Source organism: Ruditapes philippinarum, unplaced genomic scaffold, assembly GCF_026571515.1.
Source record: "Ruditapes philippinarum isolate M1 unplaced genomic scaffold, ASM2657151v2 ctg5262_1_1_1_1, whole genome shotgun sequence".
NCBI classification, from domain to species: Eukaryota; Metazoa; Mollusca; class Bivalvia; order Venerida; family Veneridae; genus Ruditapes; species Ruditapes philippinarum.
In genome coordinates, this window is record NW_026863770.1 from 21804 (window position 1) to 40430 (window position 18627).

General features: G+C 36.5%; 1 protein-coding gene across 1 annotated transcript in view; it reads right to left on the reverse strand.

Annotated features, from left to right (window-relative positions):
- LOC132723281 (uncharacterized) overlaps positions 1-18627 on the reverse strand; it is a gene marked incomplete at both ends in the record, with an annotated part of 55072 nt that overhangs the window by 21239 nt on the left and 15206 nt on the right. The window contains 4 exons of the mRNA XM_060707953.1: positions 24-218; positions 4790-5053; positions 9784-9999; positions 17612-17878. Of these exons, the coding sequence (XP_060563936.1) occupies positions 24-218; positions 4790-5053; positions 9784-9999; positions 17612-17878 (942 nt within the window). The remainder of the gene's footprint in view (positions 1-23; positions 219-4789; positions 5054-9783; positions 10000-17611; positions 17879-18627) is intronic.

Below are 18627 nucleotides of genomic sequence, written 5' to 3' on the forward strand. Positions count from 1 at the left end.
TCAATTTATATATACAAACTTACCACGTGCACAATCAGGTATGTAAGTGCCAAATTCTCCGCCATTTGTACAGGATGATCTGATGGTATTTTGTGTTGTCGAGTAGAAGGAATAGTTAGGATTACAGGAGAGCTCGCATGACCATCCATTTAATGTTTCAGTGCAATATTTAGCTCCATTAGCTGGTGTAGGTAACGCCAGTGGTGAGCATTCCTCAGCTTTAAAAACAGTATGAGAAAAAATATACATGAATATCCAATTACCGAACAATTAACAAGAATATATATAAGCAAAGATCAACAAGATCACAGGACACCCCCCCCCCACTCTGAGACAAGATCCAGTCTCACAGGATCACCATAAAAAGTTCTCTCTATATTTTGTACAGTCAAATCAGAAATGAAATAAAGTCTGGTATATCACTTTTAAAATTGGATTATATTGTATAATTAGCTACGATAAGATGTTTCACACTGAATATTTAAAACACCATAAAGCATTTAGTATAGCATTACTAAAACAAGAGGGCCATGATGGCCCTGAGGTCGCTCACCTGTATATAGCCCCCCCCCCCCCGGCCCAATTTTTACCAAGGGCTTTTATTTGTTTATTTGAACAGACTTGGTAGACACCCATAAGAAGATGTTTCATGCAAAACATCTAAGTTCTAGCTCATTAGGTTTTTTAAAAGCAGATTTTTTAAGTTTTTACTATACACATATAGTTAAAAACAATGACACCCCTCGGGCAGAACCAGTTTTGACCCCTGGGCTTTTATTTGAACAAACTTTGTAGATATTTACTTAAAGATGTTTCATGCTTAATATCTAAACTCTAGCTATTTGGGTTTTTTCAAAGAAGATTTTTAAGTTTTTGCTATACAAATATAAGGAAAATCAATGACCCCCGGGGCGGGGCCAGTTTTGACCCCAGGGCTTTTATTTGAACATACTTGGTAGACACCCATTAGAACATGTCTCATGCTAAATATCTTAGCTCTAGCTCTTTGGGTTCTTTAAAAGAAGATTTTTTAAGTTTTTACTATATGCATATAGGGAAAATCAATGACCCCCTGGGGCGGGGCCAATTTTGACCCCAGGGCTTTTCTTTGAACAAACTTGGTAGACATTCACTAGAAGATGTTTCATGCCAAATATCTTAGCTCTAGCACTTTCGGTTCTTTAAAAGAAGATTTTTTAAGTTTTTACTATATGCATATAGGGAAAATAAATGATCCCCTGGGGCGGGGCCAGTTTTGACCCCAGGGCTTTTATTTGAACATACTTGGTAGACACCCATTAGAACATGTCTCATGCTAAATATCTTAGCTCTAGCTCTTTGGGTTCTTTAAAAGAAGATTTTTTAAGTTTTTACTATATGCATATAGGAAAAATCAATGACCCCCTGGGGCGGGGCCAATTTTGACCCCAGGACTTTTATTTGAACAAACTTGGTAGACATTCACTAGAAGATGTTTTATGCCAAATATCTAAGCTTTAGCTGTGAAGGTTCTTTAAAAGAAGATTTTTTAAGTTTTTACTATATGCATATAGGGAAAATCTATGACCCCCTGGGACGGGGCCAATTTTGACCCCAGGGCTTTTATTTGAACAAACTTGGTAAACACTCACTAGAAGATATTTCATGTCAAATATCTTAGCTCTAGCTCTTTGGGTTCTTTAAAAGAAGATTTTTTAAGTTTTTACTATATGCATATAGGGAAAATCAATGACCCCCCAGGGCGGGGCCAATTTTGACCCCAGGGCTTTTATTTGAACAAACTTGGTAGACATTTACTAGAAGATGTTTTATGCCAAATATCTTAGCTCTAGCTCTTTGGGTTCTTTAAAAGAAGATTTTTTAAGTTTTTTACTATATGCATATAGGGAAAATCAATAACCCCCTGGGGCGGGGCCAATTTTGACCCCTGGGCTTTAATTTGAACAAACTTGGTAGACATTCACTAGAAGATGTTTCATGCCAAATATCTAAGCTCTAGCTCTTACAGTTCATTAAAAGAAGATTTTTTAAGTTTTTACTATATGCATATAGGGAAAATCAATGACCCCCTGGGGCGGGGCCAATTTGGAACCCAGGGCTTTTATTTGAACGAACTTGGTAGACACTCACTAGAAGATGTTCCATGCCAAATATCTTAGCTCTAGCTCTTACGGTTCTTTAAAAGAAGATTTTTAAGTTTTTACTATATGCATATAGGGAAAATCAATGACCCCCCGGGGCCGGGCCAATTTTGACCCCAGGGCTTTTATTTGAACAAACTTGGTAGACACTCATTAGAAGATGTTTCATGCCAAATATCTAAGCTCTAGCTCTTAGGGTTGTTTAAAAGAAGATATTTAAAGATTTTTCTTTCGGTTGCCATGGCAACCAGAGTTCTGCATGGAATTAAATTCTTTGAACAATTTTTAAAGATAACCACCAAAGGAACATTCCTGTGAAGTTTGGATGAAATTGGCTCAGTGGTTTAAGAGGAGATGTCATTTAAAGCAAAAGTTTACGGACGGACGACGGATGGACGACGGACGGACGACGGACAAGGGCTTTTATTTGAACAGACTTGGTAGACACCTATAAGAAGATGTTTCATGCTAAACATCTAAGTTCTAGCTCATTGGGTTTTTTAAAAGAAGATTTTTAAGTTTTTACTATACAAATATAGTTAAAAACAATGACACCCCTGGGGCAGGGCCAGTTTTGACCCCCGGGCTTTTATTTGAACAAACTTTGTAGATATTTATTTAAAGATGTTTCATGTATAATATCTAAACTCAAGCTATTTGGGTTTTTTCAAAGAAGATTTTTAAGTTTTTGCTATACACATATAAGGAAAATCAATGACCCCCGGGGCGGGGCCAGTTTTGACCCCAGGGCTTTTATTTGAACATACTTGGTAGACACCCATTAGAACATGTTTCATGCTAAATATCTTAGCTCTAGCTCTTTGAGTTCTTTAAAAGAAGATTTTTTAAGTTTTTAGTATATGCATATAGGGAAAATCAATGACCCCCTGGGGCGGGGCCAATTTTGACCCCAGGGCTTTTATTTGAACAAACTTGGTAGACACTCATTAGTAGATGTTTCATGCTAAATATCTTAGCTCTAGCTCTTTGGGTTCTTTAAAAGAAGATTTTTTAAGTTTTTACTATATGCATATAGGGAAAATCTATGACCCCCTGGGACGGGGCCAATTTTGACCCCAGGGCTTTTATTTGCACAAACTTGGTAAACACTCACTAGAAGATATTTCATGTCAAATATCTTAGCTCTAGCTCTTTGGGTTCTTTAAAAGAAGATTTTTTAAGTTTTTACTATATGCATATAGGGAAAATCAATGACCCCCCAGGGCGGGGCCAATTTTGACCCCAGGGCTTTTATTTGAACAAACTTGGTAGACACTCACTAGAAGATATTTCATGTCAAATATCTTAGCTCTAGCTCTTTGGGTTCTTTAAAAGAAGATTTTTTAAGTTTTTACTATATGCATATAGGGAAAATCAATGACCCCCTTGGGCGGGGCCAATTTTGACCCCAGTGCTTTTATTTGAACAAACTTGGTAGACACCCATTAGAAGATGTTTCATGCTAAATATCTTAGCTCTAGCTCTTTGGGTTCTTTAAAAGAAGATTTTTTAAGTTTTTACTATATGCATATGGGGAAAATCAATGACCCCCTGGGGCGGGGCCAATTTTGACCCCAGGGCTTTTATTTGAACAAACTTGGTAGACATTCACTAGAAGATGTTTCATGCCAAATATCTAAGCTCTAGCTTTTACAGTTCTTTAAAAGAAGATTTTTTAAGTTTTTACTATATGCATATAGGGAAAATCAATGACCCCCTGGCCGGGGCCAATTTTAACCCCAGGGCTTTTATTTGAACAAACTTGGTAGACACTCACTAGAAGATGTTTCATGCCAAATATCTTAGCTCTAGCTCTTTGGGTTCTTTAAAAGAAGATTTTTTAATTTTTTACTATATGCATATAGGGAAATCAATGACCCCCTGGGGCGGGGCCAATTTTGACCCTAGGGCTTTTATTTGAACAAACTTGGTAGACACTCATTTGAAGATGTTTCATGCCAAATATCTAAGCTCTAGCTCTTAAGGTTCTTTAAAAGAAGATATTTAAAGATTTTTCTTTCGGTTGCCATGGCAACCAGAGTTCTGCATGAAATGGAATTCTTTGAACAATCTTGATAGAGCTTCATACAAAGAGTATTCCTGCCAAGTTTCATTAACATTGGCCTTGCGGTATCATAGAAGATGTCCTTAGAATATTTAAAATGTGGACGGACGACAGACGACGGACGCCATTTGGTTGGCCATCCTAAAAGCTCACCTGCACTTTGTGCAAGGTGAGCTAAAAATGTTTAAAATTTAACTATTTGATTTGTATGTAAATGACAACAAGATTAGAGTGCTTAATTACAGTCTACTGATTTAAGTTATTTATGTTAAACTGGTGATAGAAAACACCCACCGTTATCAAAGTGCATTAATTACTTAAGGACCCCCCTCCCCCTGCCTTGCCAACATTCCTCAAACAAAAGTCCTTGAAATAACTAACTTACAGCTCAGTGCATGACAGAATTTGGACTTCAAAGTATTTTCTGGGTCCAATAAAAGCAGTGGTTATCGGAAACAATTACATGTCGCAAGAATATTAAAGAAATAATAAATAACTTTCATATAATTTTTTCAAATGTTTCATGGAGCATGAATTTGTAAAAAAGAATAAATAAAAAAATTCTGACAAAGTGTCTGTTTACCTATAATTGCCACCTGAAATGAACAGACTGAAGGATTTCCTGCATTGTCAGTAACTGTAAGGGATATTTGTCTCACTGTATTTAGTGCATTAAAGTTAACATCAATGAAGGCCGGTTGATATGATCTGCTAGCAATACCACTGAGGTCAGTTGCAGTTCCGGCATATCTAGCAACATTAGCAAAATCAATCCTCCTTTCATCATCTCCTGTTGTAATTCTTTCATATGCAGATGTTGGGCAAGCCAGAGTTGGTCCGGCATTATCTAAAAATAGAGCAAACAATGTTCATTTACACATTGCATAGTGACTTTATGCAGGGATAGTTTAACTTATAACCAGTAAATGCTGTTGACGGTATATTACTTACAACCATTTAATGCTGCTAATGGCATAACTTAAAACCACTAAATGCTGGTTATGGTAAAACTTACAACCACTAAATGTTTGTGATAGTATAACTTAAAACAACTAAATGCTAGTGATGGTATAACTTAAAACCACTTCATGCTAGTGATGGTATAACCTAAAACCACTAAATGCTGCTGATGGCACAACTAAAAAATACTAAATTATGGTGATGTTATAATTTAAAACCACTAAATGCTAACCAGCACTGAATGACGCTGGTGGTATTACTTTAAACCAGTAACAGCCAGTGTGGCATAACTTTTCACCTTAATATGCTAGAGATGGTATAACTTAAACCCACTAATTTACAACCATCATATGCTGGGAATGGCTACCACTTTGATTTGTTAGTGATGGTATGAATTGCCAGAACTTCATGCTTGTGATGACATAACTTACCACCACTGAATGCTGGTGATTCTTTATCTGACTACTACTGAAGACTAGTGATGGTATGACTAACCCCTTATGAAAGCTAGAGATTAGATGACATACAACAAATGAAGGCTACAGGTGATATGGCTTACCATCACTAAATGCTACTGTTGGTATGTATTACCACTTAAGGCCAGTGATAATATGACTGACCATCAATGAAGGCTAGTGATGATATGACTTACCATCAATGAAGGCTAGTGTTTGTATGACTTACCACAAATGAAGGCTAGTGATTGTATAACTTACCACAAATGAAGGCCAGTGATGGTATGATTTACCACTAGCGATGGCTAATGATATGACCAACAATAATTGAAGGCTAGTGATGATATGACTTACAACTTATGAAGGCTAGTGATGATATGACTTACCAATAATGAAAGCTAGTCATGATGGCTTAACACTAATAAAGGCTAGTGATGATATGACTTAACACTAATGAAGGCTAGTGACGATATGACTTACCACTAATGAAGGCTTGTGATGATGACTTACCACTAATAAGGGTAGTGATGGTATGACTTACCACTAATGAAGGCTAGTGATGATATGACTTACCACTTATGAAGGCTAGTGATGATATGACTTATCACTTATGAAGGCTAGTGATGATATGATTGATCACTTATGAAGGCTAGTGATGATAAGACTTATCACTTATAAAAGTTAGTGATGATATAACTAACCACTAATGATTATAATTATGTCTTAATTTCAATGAAGGCTAGAGATGATTTGATTTACAACAATAAAGGCAAGATCTGATATGACTTATGTGGGAAAGTGATGATATGACTTACCACTAATGAAGGCTAGTGATGATATGACTTATCACATATGAAGGCTAGTAATGATATGACTTAACACTAATGAAGGCTAGTAATGATATGATTAACCATTAATGAAGGCCAGTGATAGTATGACTTACCAGTAGTGAAGGCTAGTGATGATATTACTTACCACTAATGCAGGCTAGTGATGATATGACTTACCACTTATGAAGGCTAGTGATGATATGACTTAACACTTATGAAGGCTAGTGATAGTATTACTTACCAGAAATGAAGGTTTGTGATAATATGAATTACCACTAACGAAGGCTAGTGATACTTACCAGTAATGAAGGCATGTAAGGATATGACTTACCACTAATGAAGGCTAGTGATGATATGACTTACCACTAATGAAGGATAATGAAGTAAGACTTACCAGTTATGAAGGCATGTGATGATATGACTTATCACCAATGAAGGCAAGTGATGATATGACTTACCACTAATGAAGGCTAGTAATGATATGACTTTACACAAATGAAGGCTAGTGATGATATGGCTCACCATTAATGAAGGCCAGTGATAGTATGACTTTCCAGTAATGAAGGCTAGTGATGATATTACTTACCACTAATGAAGGCTAGAAATGATATGATTTAACACTAATGAAGACTAGAACTGCCACTATCATGGCGTGAATACCCCCGCATACCACTTTGTCAGAATCAACAGTGGCCATTTAGAGGTCAAGGACAACCTCCCTGCCAAATCTGAGGTTACTAAGCCAGTGCATTGCTAAGTTATGTATTCTACATGCTTCAAATGTGAAAATGTCAAAATCAATACATTGCAGACAGGACATTCTTTAGCAATCGAGAAGAAAAACATTTTTTGTCAAGGTCCCTGTGACCTTGACCTTTGACCCAGTGACCTCAAAATCAATAGGGGTCACCTTATAGTCATGATCAACATCCATTCCAAATATGAAGACTGTGGGTCAAAGGAATCTTAAGTTAATGGGTGGACAAACTTTTTGAAGTCAAAGTTCCTATGACCTTGACCTTTGATCCAGTGACCTCAAAATCAAAAGGGGTCATCTACTAATCATGATCAACATCCATGCCAAATATGAAGACTGTGGGTCAAAGGAATCTAAAGTTATAGGGCGGACAAGCTTTTTGAAGTCAAAGTCCCTGTGACCTTGAACTTTGACCTGGGGACCTCAAAGTCAATAGGGGTCATCTACTAATCATGACTAACCTCCACTCCAAATATGAAGACTGTGGGTCAAAGGAATCTTAAGTTATAGGGCGGACAAGATTTTTGAAGTCAAAGTCCCTGTGACCTTGAACTTTGACCTGGGGACCTCAAAGTCAATAGGGGTCATCTACTTATCATGATCAACATCCATGCCAAATATGAAGACTGTGGGTCAAAGGAATCTTAAGTTATTGGGGGGACAAGCTTTTTGAAGTCAGGGTCCTTGTGACCTTGACCTTTGACCTGTTGACCTCAAAATCAATAGGGGTGATCTACTAATCATGACTAACCTCCATGCCAAATATGACAACTGTGGGTCAAAGGAATCTTAAGTTATTGGGCAGACAAGCTTTTTGAAGTCAAGGCCCCTGTAACCTTGACCTTTGACCTCAAAATCAATAGGGGTCATCTACTAATCATGACTAACCTCTATGCCAAATATGTCAACTGTAGGTCAAAGGAATCTTAAGTTATTGGGCGGACAAGCTTTTTGAAGTCAAGGCGCCTGTGACCTTGACCTTTGACCTAGTGACCTCAAAATCAATAGGGGTCATCTACTAATCATGACTAACCTCCATGCCAAATATGAAGACTAAGGGTCAAAGGAATCTTAAGTTATTGGGCGGACAAGAAAAAAACGACGGACAGTCGGATGGACGGAAGGCCGGACGGACGGCCGGACGGACGGACGGACAAGCTGATTCCAGTATACCCCCCTTACAACTTTGTTGTGCGGGGGTATAACTAGCGATGATGACTTACCACTAATGAGGGCTAGTGATAGTAAGACTTACCAGTAATGAAGGCATGTGATGATATGACTTACTACTAATGAAGGCATGTGATGATATGACTTACCACTAATGAAGGCTAGTGATGATATGACTTACCACTAATGAAGGCTAGTGATGAGATGACTTACCACTTATGAAAGCTAGTGATAGTATGACTTACCAAAAATGAAGGCTTGTGATAATATGAATTACCACTAATGAAGGCTAGTGATTATATAACTAACCACCAATGAAGGCTAGTGTTGGTATGACTTACAACATATGAAGGCTAGAGATGATATGACATACCATCAATGAAGGCTAGATTTGATATGACTTAACATCAACAAAGGCTAGTGACAGTATTACTTTCTGTCAATGAAGGCTAGTGATTGGACTAAACATTTATAAAACAGCAAATTTACATACTAAGTCCTGATGATCAACTAAGTGAAAAAAGACTATAATAAGAACAATTTTTTTCAGACCCTTCTTCTTTAATTCAATGGTCGCCAACCCCGATATCCAGACCACCCTGTTATTCCGTAACACAAGCAGTTAATTCAGTCCCATTTTGAACATCATGTACATTTATTAACCCCTAAATATGACTGCAGGTACATTCTCACATTGATTTTGATGTGCATGTATAAAAATGAAATTCTTTTGACAATGTCATGTAAACAACAGTTGTCCCACAATTGCTATTTATCTATATCTTTTAATTTCACACCTTTAATTTCATGATTATCAGATAAGAATGATAAAATAGTGAAAACAAAACTTTAGGACAGTATTTTAAATGTTGTTGACGCTATCATCATCTCTTTTGTTCCATATTTTTAAACAGAATTGTGTTGTGATAAGGTTTGTAATAGGTGTTTTTCAAAATTATTTGATTAAATTGAGTTATTCTCATTCCTTGTAAAAAATGTGATTTGTTATGTAAAAATAAAAAGCAAGTGTATGCATTGTATTTTCGCAATTTGAAAGAAACTTTAAAAAATAAGCCTAGAAAAATAAATAATATTAATATAATATCCTGTTCACGTCTTGCCTGGTTTTCTATCTGACCAAACTCATTAATAAGACCAACCCGCTATAAAGTCCCTTCAGTGGCCTCATTAGCGAGTTTTTACTGTATTATCTAAAAATGTTTTGAGTTGTATGCATATCCTTTGTATCTGCAGCCTATGATCTGTAGCATGTTATATTGATCATGTTATAGAATGTTTAAAATGAAAGGATACGGACAATACAGTACAGACACCATACTGTCTAGAAATACAGTAATATCAACACATTTATTGAAAATATGTTACTTCTTGACCATGAACTTACCATCAATACATATTGGAAATATGTCACTATTAGACCATGATTGTCCATCATTGCAGCTCACTGTTGTTGAAGCACCAACATTTCTTAGAATTTTACCAGTGTTACATGTAATTGTAACATCCCAACCAGCAGATCGTGTACTTGTTGCTGCACGTCTTGTACCAGAAACACCTCCATCGATAGGTGCAAGAAGAGACAGCTCAGAGCATACAGGGGCTGTTCAAATAAAAAAGAAAAACTCAGAGCATACAGGGGCTGTTCAAATAAAAAAGAACAAGAGCACCGCTAGGCAGAGCATTATATGCCTGAAAGTGTTTTTTTTATATTAAGGATGAAGCATTTGTAAGACATTACATAAATTAAATAAAGTATTACCTCCTTCCAATAGCAATCCTCCTAAAAAGTTTGAATATTGTGGGCCAAATAGAAATTAAGTTATGCTCCGGAAACTGTTTTCAGTTTTAAAGTAATAGTGACCTTGACCTTTGACTTTGTGAACTCAAAATCGATAGAGGTATTCTACCCAATATGGACAATCACCCTATGAAGTTAAAATATTGTGGGCCAAATAGACCTTAAGTTATGCTCCTGAAACTGTTTTCAGTTTAAAAGTAATAGTGACCTTGACCTTTGACTGTGTGACCACAAAATCAATAGGGGTCTTCCACCCAATATGGACAATCATCCTATGAAGTTTGAATGTTGTGGGCCAAATGGAATTTAAGTTATGCTCCAGAAACCAAATTGCTAACGGACGGACAGACAGATGGAGGGACAGATGGATGGATGGATAGACGGACAGACAGACAGACAGACAGACAGACAGACAGACAGACGGAGGCCAGGGGGTATAACATAATATGCCCGAAAGAACTCAGAGCATTCAGGGGCTGTTCAAATAAAAAAGAAAACTCAGAGCATTCAGGGACTGTTCAAATAAAAAAGAACAAGAGGGCCATGATGGCCCTGAAATCGCTCACCTGTACATAGGCCCCCGGAGCAAGGCCAGTTTAAAGCCCGGGGCTTTTATTTGAACAAACTTTGTAGACAACCATTAGAAGATGTTTCATGCTAAACATCTAAGGTCTAGCTCGTTGATTTTTAAAAGAAGATTTTTTCTTTACACATATAGTTAAAAACAATGACACACCTGGGGCAGGGCCAGTTTTGACCCCAGGGCTTTTATTTGAACAATCTTTGTAGACACTTACTAGAAAATGTTTCATGCTTAATATCTAAACTCTAGCTATTCCGGTTTTTTAAAAGAAGATTTTTAAGTTTTTGCTATACTTGTATAAGGAAAATCAATGTCCCCCGGGGCGGGGCCAATTTTGACTCCAGGGCTTCTATTTGAACAAACTTTGAAGACACTCACTAGAAGATGCTTCATGCTTAATATCTAAACTCTTGCTATTTGAGTTTTTTCAAAGAAGATTTTTCAATTTTTGCTATAGTTTTACACATAAAGGGAAGATGAATGACCTCCGGGACGGGGCCAATTTTGACCCCAGGGCTTTTATTTGAACAAACTTGGTAGACATCCATTAGAACATGTTTCATTCTAAATATCTTAGCTCTAGCTCTTTTGGTTCTTTAAAAGAAGATTTTTGAAGTTTTTACTATATGCATATAGGGAAAATCAATGACCCCCTGGGGCGGGGCCAATTTTGACCCTAGGGCTTTTATTTGAACAAACTTGGTAGACACCCATTAGAAGATGTTTCATGCTAAATATCTTAGCTCTAGCTCTTTGGGTTCTTTAAAAGAAGATTTTTTAAGTTTTTACTATATGCATATAGGGAAAATCAATGACCCCCTGGGGCGGGGCCAATTTTGACCCAAGGGCTTTTATTTGAACAAACTTGGTAGACACTCACCAGAAGATGTTTCATGCCAAAAATCTAAGCTCTAGCTCCTTAGGTTTTTTAGAAGAAGATATATTAAGTTTTTTCTTTTGGTTGCCATGGCAACCAGAGTTCTGCATGGAATTAAATTCTTTGAACAATTTTCAAAGGTGACCGCCAAAGAAACATTCCTGTGAAGTTTGGATGAAATTGGCTTAGTGGTTTATGAGGAGATGTCATTTAAAGTAAAAGTTTACGGACGACGGACGGACGACGGACGGACGACGGACGGACAACGGACGCCGGACGAAAAGCGATCACAAAAGCTCACCCTGTCACTTTGTGACAGGTGAGCTAAAAACTCATGTTCAAATAAAAAAGAAAAACTCAGAGCATTCAGGGGCTGTTCAAATAAAAAATAACTAGAAATGTGTCAATAGGACACGGATTCCCCCACACGCGTGACTGTTCTGTCAATCTTATGACTCTAGGTCAAATATTTTTTGGACTACATGTGCCACAAGTTGAAAACTAAAAATCAACAAAGGGCCATAATTCTGTTTAATTTGGTCGCAGCAAAAATTCCTTCCTTTACTACCATCTACACATTAAGGTTGTTCATCCCTGGAGGTTAAAGCAAAATCTGCCATCCGGTTTAAGAGGAGTTGCGTTCACAAAATTTCTACATAGTATATAGGGAAAAAATCAACAAAGGGTCATAATTCTGTTAAATTTGGTTGCAGCAAAAATTCCTCCCTTTACTAACATCTACACATTAAGGTTGTTCATCCCTGGAAGTTTAAGCGAAATCTGCCATCCGCTTTAAGAGGAGTTGCGTTCACAAAATTTCTACATAGTTTATAGTGAAAAAATCAACAAAGGGCCATAATTCTGTTAAATTTGGTTGCAGCATAAATTCCTTCTTTTACTACCATCTACATAATTATTAAGGTTGTTCATCCCTGGAAGTTTAAGCAAAATCTGCCATCCGGTTTAAGAGGAGTTGCGTCCACAAGATTTCTGGACGTACGGACAGACGGACGGACACTCGGACGGACAAGTGCAACGCTATATGCCCCCTCTCTGTGGGGGCATAAAAACTCAGAGCATTTAGGGGCTGTTCGAATAAAAGATAAAAACTCAGAGCATACAGGGGCTGTTCAAATAAAAAAATAACTAGTCTAAATGTGTCCATAGGACACGGATGCCCCCACACGCCACTGTTCTGTCAATCTTATGACTCTAGGTCAAATATTTTTGGACTACATGTGCCACAAGTTGAAAACTAAAAATCAACAAAGGGCCATAATTCTGTTAAATTTTGTTGCAGCAAAAATTCCTTCCTTTACAACCATCTACACATTAAGGTTGTTGGGACAAGTTTTGTGACAGACGGACAGACAGACGGACAGTGCACAACTAGACTTGGTACTGATCATTCCTGTAAAGTTTGGATTAAAATGCACCAGTAGTTTATGAGGAGTAGTCCGGACAAGCTTTTGTGTATCTGGCAACCTACAGAAAAAAACACCTTTTTATCAAAGGGCCATAACTGGGCCAAAAATCATTCAACCAGAAAACCCGTGCAATATGCGCAAGGACTTGAGCTACAGATCAATCCTGTAAAGTTTCATTGAAATTGCATTAGTGGTATAAGAGAAGTAGTCCGGACAAACTTTAAAAATAAAAATTATTAAAGGGCCACAACTCTGTAAAAAATCATTGAACCGGAAAATGCTGACAATATGCACAACTAGACTTGGTACTGATCATTCCTGTAAAGTTTGGATGAAATTGCACCAGTAGTTTATGAGGAGTAGTCCGGACAAGTTTTGTGACGGACAGACAGACGGACAGACAGACGACGGAGAAGTGATCCCTATATGTCGCCACTACTCTGTAGAGGCGACACAAAAATCAACAAAGGGCCATAATTCTGTTAAATTTGGTCGCAGCAAAAATTCCTTCCTTTACTGCCATCTACACATTAAGGTTGTTCATCCATGGAAGTTTAAGCAAAATCTGCCATCCGGTTTAAGAGGAGTTGCGTTCACAAAATTTCTACATAGTTTATAGTGAAAAAATCAACAAAGGGCCATAATTCTGTTAAATTTGATTGCAGCAAAAATTCCTTCCTTTACTACCATCTACACATTAAGGTTGTTCATCCCTGGAAGTTTAGGCAAAATCTGCCATCCGGTTTAAGAGGAGTTGCGTTCACAAAATTTCTACATAGTATATAGTGAAAAAAATCAACAAAGGGCCATAATTCTGTTAAATTTGGTCGCAGCAAAAATTCCTTCTTTTACTTCCATCAACACATTAAGGTTGTTTATTCCTGGAAGTTTAAGCAAAATCTGCCATCCGGTTTAAGAGGAGTTGCGTTCACAAGATTTCGGGACGTACGGGCGTCCGGCCGAAATGGAATAAGGGGCCATTTCTTTTGTTATTTTCCTTTGTTTAATAGAGGGCCAATGGCCCCTTACTCTATTGTTACGAAATGAACTCTATTGTTCTCTTTTGTTCTGTTTACAGTTAGATGGCCCCCTATCCCTATTCGATAGTGCGGACAGACAGACGGACACTCGGACGGACAAGTGCAACTCTATATGCTCCCACTCTGTGGGGGCATAAATACTCAGAGCATTTAGGGGCTGTTCAAATAAAAAAAGAACTAGAATTGTGTCCAAAGGACACGAATGCCCCCACTGTGCAGATGTGCTCAAAAACAAGAGCATGCATATCTGTATGTAACATTTTTATGTGGAACTTTTTATTAAAATCTGCCATCCGGTTTAAAAGTTGTGTTCACAAAATTCCTATATGGTATATAGTGAAAAAATCAACAAAGGGCCATAATTCTGTTAAATTCAGTCGCAGCAAAAATTCCTTCCTAAAAGTTTAAGCAGAATCTGCCATCCGGTTTAAGAGGAGTTGCATTCACAAAATTTCTACATAGTATATATTGAAAAAATCAACAAAGGGCCATAATTCTGTTAAATTTGGTTGCAGCGAAAATTCCTTCCTTTACTACCATCTACACACAAGATTTTGGGACGTATAGATGGACTGACTGACTGACGGACGGACGGACGGACGGACAAGTGCAACGCTATATGCTCCAACTTTGTGGGGGAATAAAAACTCAGAGCATACAGGGGCTGTTCAAATACTAGAAATACAAAGAACTAGAAATGTGTCATCATGCCACGGATGCCCCCGCATGCAGCCAAATTTCAAATGTTATAATATTTAGTTCCAAATTTGTTTGCACAAATTATTTTTTTCATTCTAAGTTCAAAGCCCTTAAAACTTTTCAATGTTAACACAAACCATTTTTATACAATGTTCAAGGCACTGAAATTATTCAGTCTTAACCTTTTAAAAATAGCATATTGCATATTTGTAGCCAACATAATGGCTATATACATTTCCACAAAAGTATGAGTGCTGAAACTGAAAGTTCAAAATTTTTCCAACATTCAGGAAAGATAAGTTTGTCTAAAATCATTGAACCACGACCAAATTCAAACTTAAACTGCTTATTCTAAGATTGTATCTATATTATTTCAAAGTGAAAGGGACATAACTCTGCCAAAAAATCATCGAACCATGACCAAATTCCAACTTGACCTGCGATTCCTTTGACATATCCATATGTCAATTTTGAGTTGAATATGTAACACTGTTGGGTTGATAATGAACAGAAACTGTAAATTTCATATCATTTTCAAAGTGAAAGGGCATTACTTCTGCCAAAAATCATTGAACCATGACCAGATTCGAACTTGGTCTGCGCATTCCAAAAACATATCCATATGTCAAATTTGAGTTGAATGTGTTGTACTGTTGGGGAGATAATAAACAGAAACTGAAAATTTCATATTATTTTCAAAGTAAAAGGGGCATAACTCTGCCAAAAATCGTTGAACCATGACCAAATTCGAACTTGACCTGTATTTTTTCATGACATATCCATATGTCAAATTTGAGTTGAATGTTTAATACTGTTGGGGAGATAATAAACAGAAACTGAAAATTTCATATTATTTTCAAAGTAAAAGGGGCATAACTCTGCCAAAAATCATCGAACCATGACCAAATTTGAACTTGGCCTGCGCATTCCTTTGACGTATTGATATGTCAAGTTTGAGCTAAATGTGTTGTACGATTGGGAAGATAATGAACGGAAACTGAAAATTTCATATTATTTTCAAAGTGAAAGGGGCATAACTCTGCCAAAAATCATTGAATCATGACCAAATTTGATCTTGACCTGCGCATTCCTTTGACGTATCCATATGTCAAGTTTGAGTTGAATGTGTTGTACCATTGGGGAGTTAATGAATGGAAACTGAAAATTTCATATTATTTTCGAAGTAAAAGGGGCATAACTCTGCCAAAAATCGTCGAACCATGACCCAAATTTGAAATTGACCTGTATTTTCTCATGTCATATCAATATGTCAAATTTTTGAGTTGAATGTGTTGTAACCGTTGGAGAGAGATAATGGGAACGGAAACTAAAAATTTCATATTATTTTTCAAAGTAAAAGGGGCATAACTCTGCAAAAAATCATCGACCATGACCAATTTCGAACTTGACCTGTATTTTTCTCATGACATATCCATATGTCAAATTTTAAAATTGAATGTTTTGAACCATTTGGTAGATAATGAACGGAAACTGAAAATTTCATATTATTTTCAATGTAAAAAGGGGCATAACTCTGCCAAAAATTCATCGAACCATGACCAATTTCGAACTTGACCTGTATTTTCTCATGACATATCCATATGTCAAATTTGAGTTCAATATGTGCAAGGGTTATTAAGATAATGAACGGAAACTGATGATGACGGAAGGACAGAAGGACGGAATGACGGAACAGGGTAACACTATATGCCCCTGCCATTATATGGCGGGGGCATAAAAACTCAGAGCATTCAGGGCCTGTTCAAATGAAAAAGAAAAACTCAGAGCATACAGGGGCTGTTCAAATAAAAAAGAAAGCAATTGAAGTCAAACTTTTCAAATGTATAATATTTCATGTTTCTACATCAGTTTTCAAAATCATATGAAGACATGTTAACCTTACTGTTCTAATTCAGTAAACGATACTAAAACCTTGATAAATTCCAAAGTAAATTTATTTTTTGTCAGATTTTAACTCACACTGACCCCTTAAAGGTGAAAAATGGCAAAGTTCTTACTTTAATGGAAAAGCAAGTCATTCAGAGGCCCCTAGTGCAAAATAGCATTATTTCTGGTGAATTTAAGGCTCTTTTAAGATGAACAACAAACTTATGTAAGCTATCTGGCTCTTCACATAAAATGATGCAAATTTCAAAAAAGTATTCAAACTTAAAATAGTAAAAAATGTGAGGGATCTGAGATTCAAAGTTTGCATGTTTCAACACACTCTGACAAAAAAGATTTTCATACTACATGTAATTCTATATTAAATATGACTTGAAAACAGTTTAACTTACTTCCCTAAAAACTTGAACTTCATGTCATTTATGGAAAATAAAGTTAACAGCTTCTTTTAGCTCCAATGCACCTTAAAATTTCCAATCTCCCTCACAGTAAACCATTCAAATGTTTGTGGCAGGAATCAAACACACAATGTTGATGTGCAAGAGGTATACTTAATTCAACAGCTTCAGCTACTCAAACATAAAGAACCTCTCACGCCCAACCCTTCACCCCTTTATCACTTATACAACAAACCCAAACCCATGCATAGCCCACAAACAAATCCATACATGTGCGCAAACCCAAACCCATGCACATACACACATACCCATGCACACATACAAACCAATGCACACACACACACACACACACAAACCAATGCACACACACCTAAACCCATCCACACGCACACACAAACCAATGCACATACATGCACACACAAACCATGCACAAACATGCACACACAGGCACAAACACTTTACAAAGAAAGATGAAAGGTACTTACGAACAGCTGTATATTCAAAACTGCAGGACCCAGTGTTTCCTGCTGTATCTGTCACTTGAACTATTACCACCTTTGGTCTGTACAGATCTGTCTCAGTAAATGTATATTTCTCCGGAATAAATTGTGCATTACCATATGTGTTTAAATCATTTACACCAACAGAATTTCCAAGATTTGTCGCAAAATCAAATTCGAAAGTTTCACCTCTTTGGTCTAGATTAGAAATTGTGGATGATGATGGACAAGAAACAACTGGTGGTGTTACATCTGTGAATGAACAAAAAAAATATGACATATAAGTAAAGTAGGCAATCCTGTCACAAGCTTAAAATTGTAGACTTATTATGATATGAATATAACAATCATAATTTATCACAATGTCTTTTCAAGTGGTGCAATAAATAGGGCTAACTTGTATTGAAATACATTGTGATACAGTCATAATTTGATTGTGAAAAAAAACAACATTTTATTTATCTTTTAAATGTTAAAAACTCTAAAAACAATCTTTCTCTTAAAATGTTTGACAGATAAATGTACAGAAATGTATGCAACACTTTTAACTCTTTATCTAACACAAAAATAAAGGATTTGTACAGTATAAAACAAGAATGAAATGGTACAAATGATATACTAGTATTCAATCAATGATATACGGGTATTAAATCAATGATATAAAGGTATTCAAACAATAATATACTGGTACCAGCATTGAATCAATGGTGTAACGGTATTCAAATGATGATAAACATGTATCAAACAAGTATTAATACAATTGTATACCGGTATTCAAACAATGATATACAAGTATTCAAACAATGATATACCAGTGTTAAAACAATGATATACAAGTGTTAAAACAATGATATACTGGTATTAAAACAATGATATACTGGTATTAAAACGATGATATACATGTATCAAACAATAATATACTGGTATTTAAATAGAGAATAATAGGTTGGTGCCGTGGATGGAGAAAGTTTATCTGGCGAGGCGGAGGAATTTATTGGGTG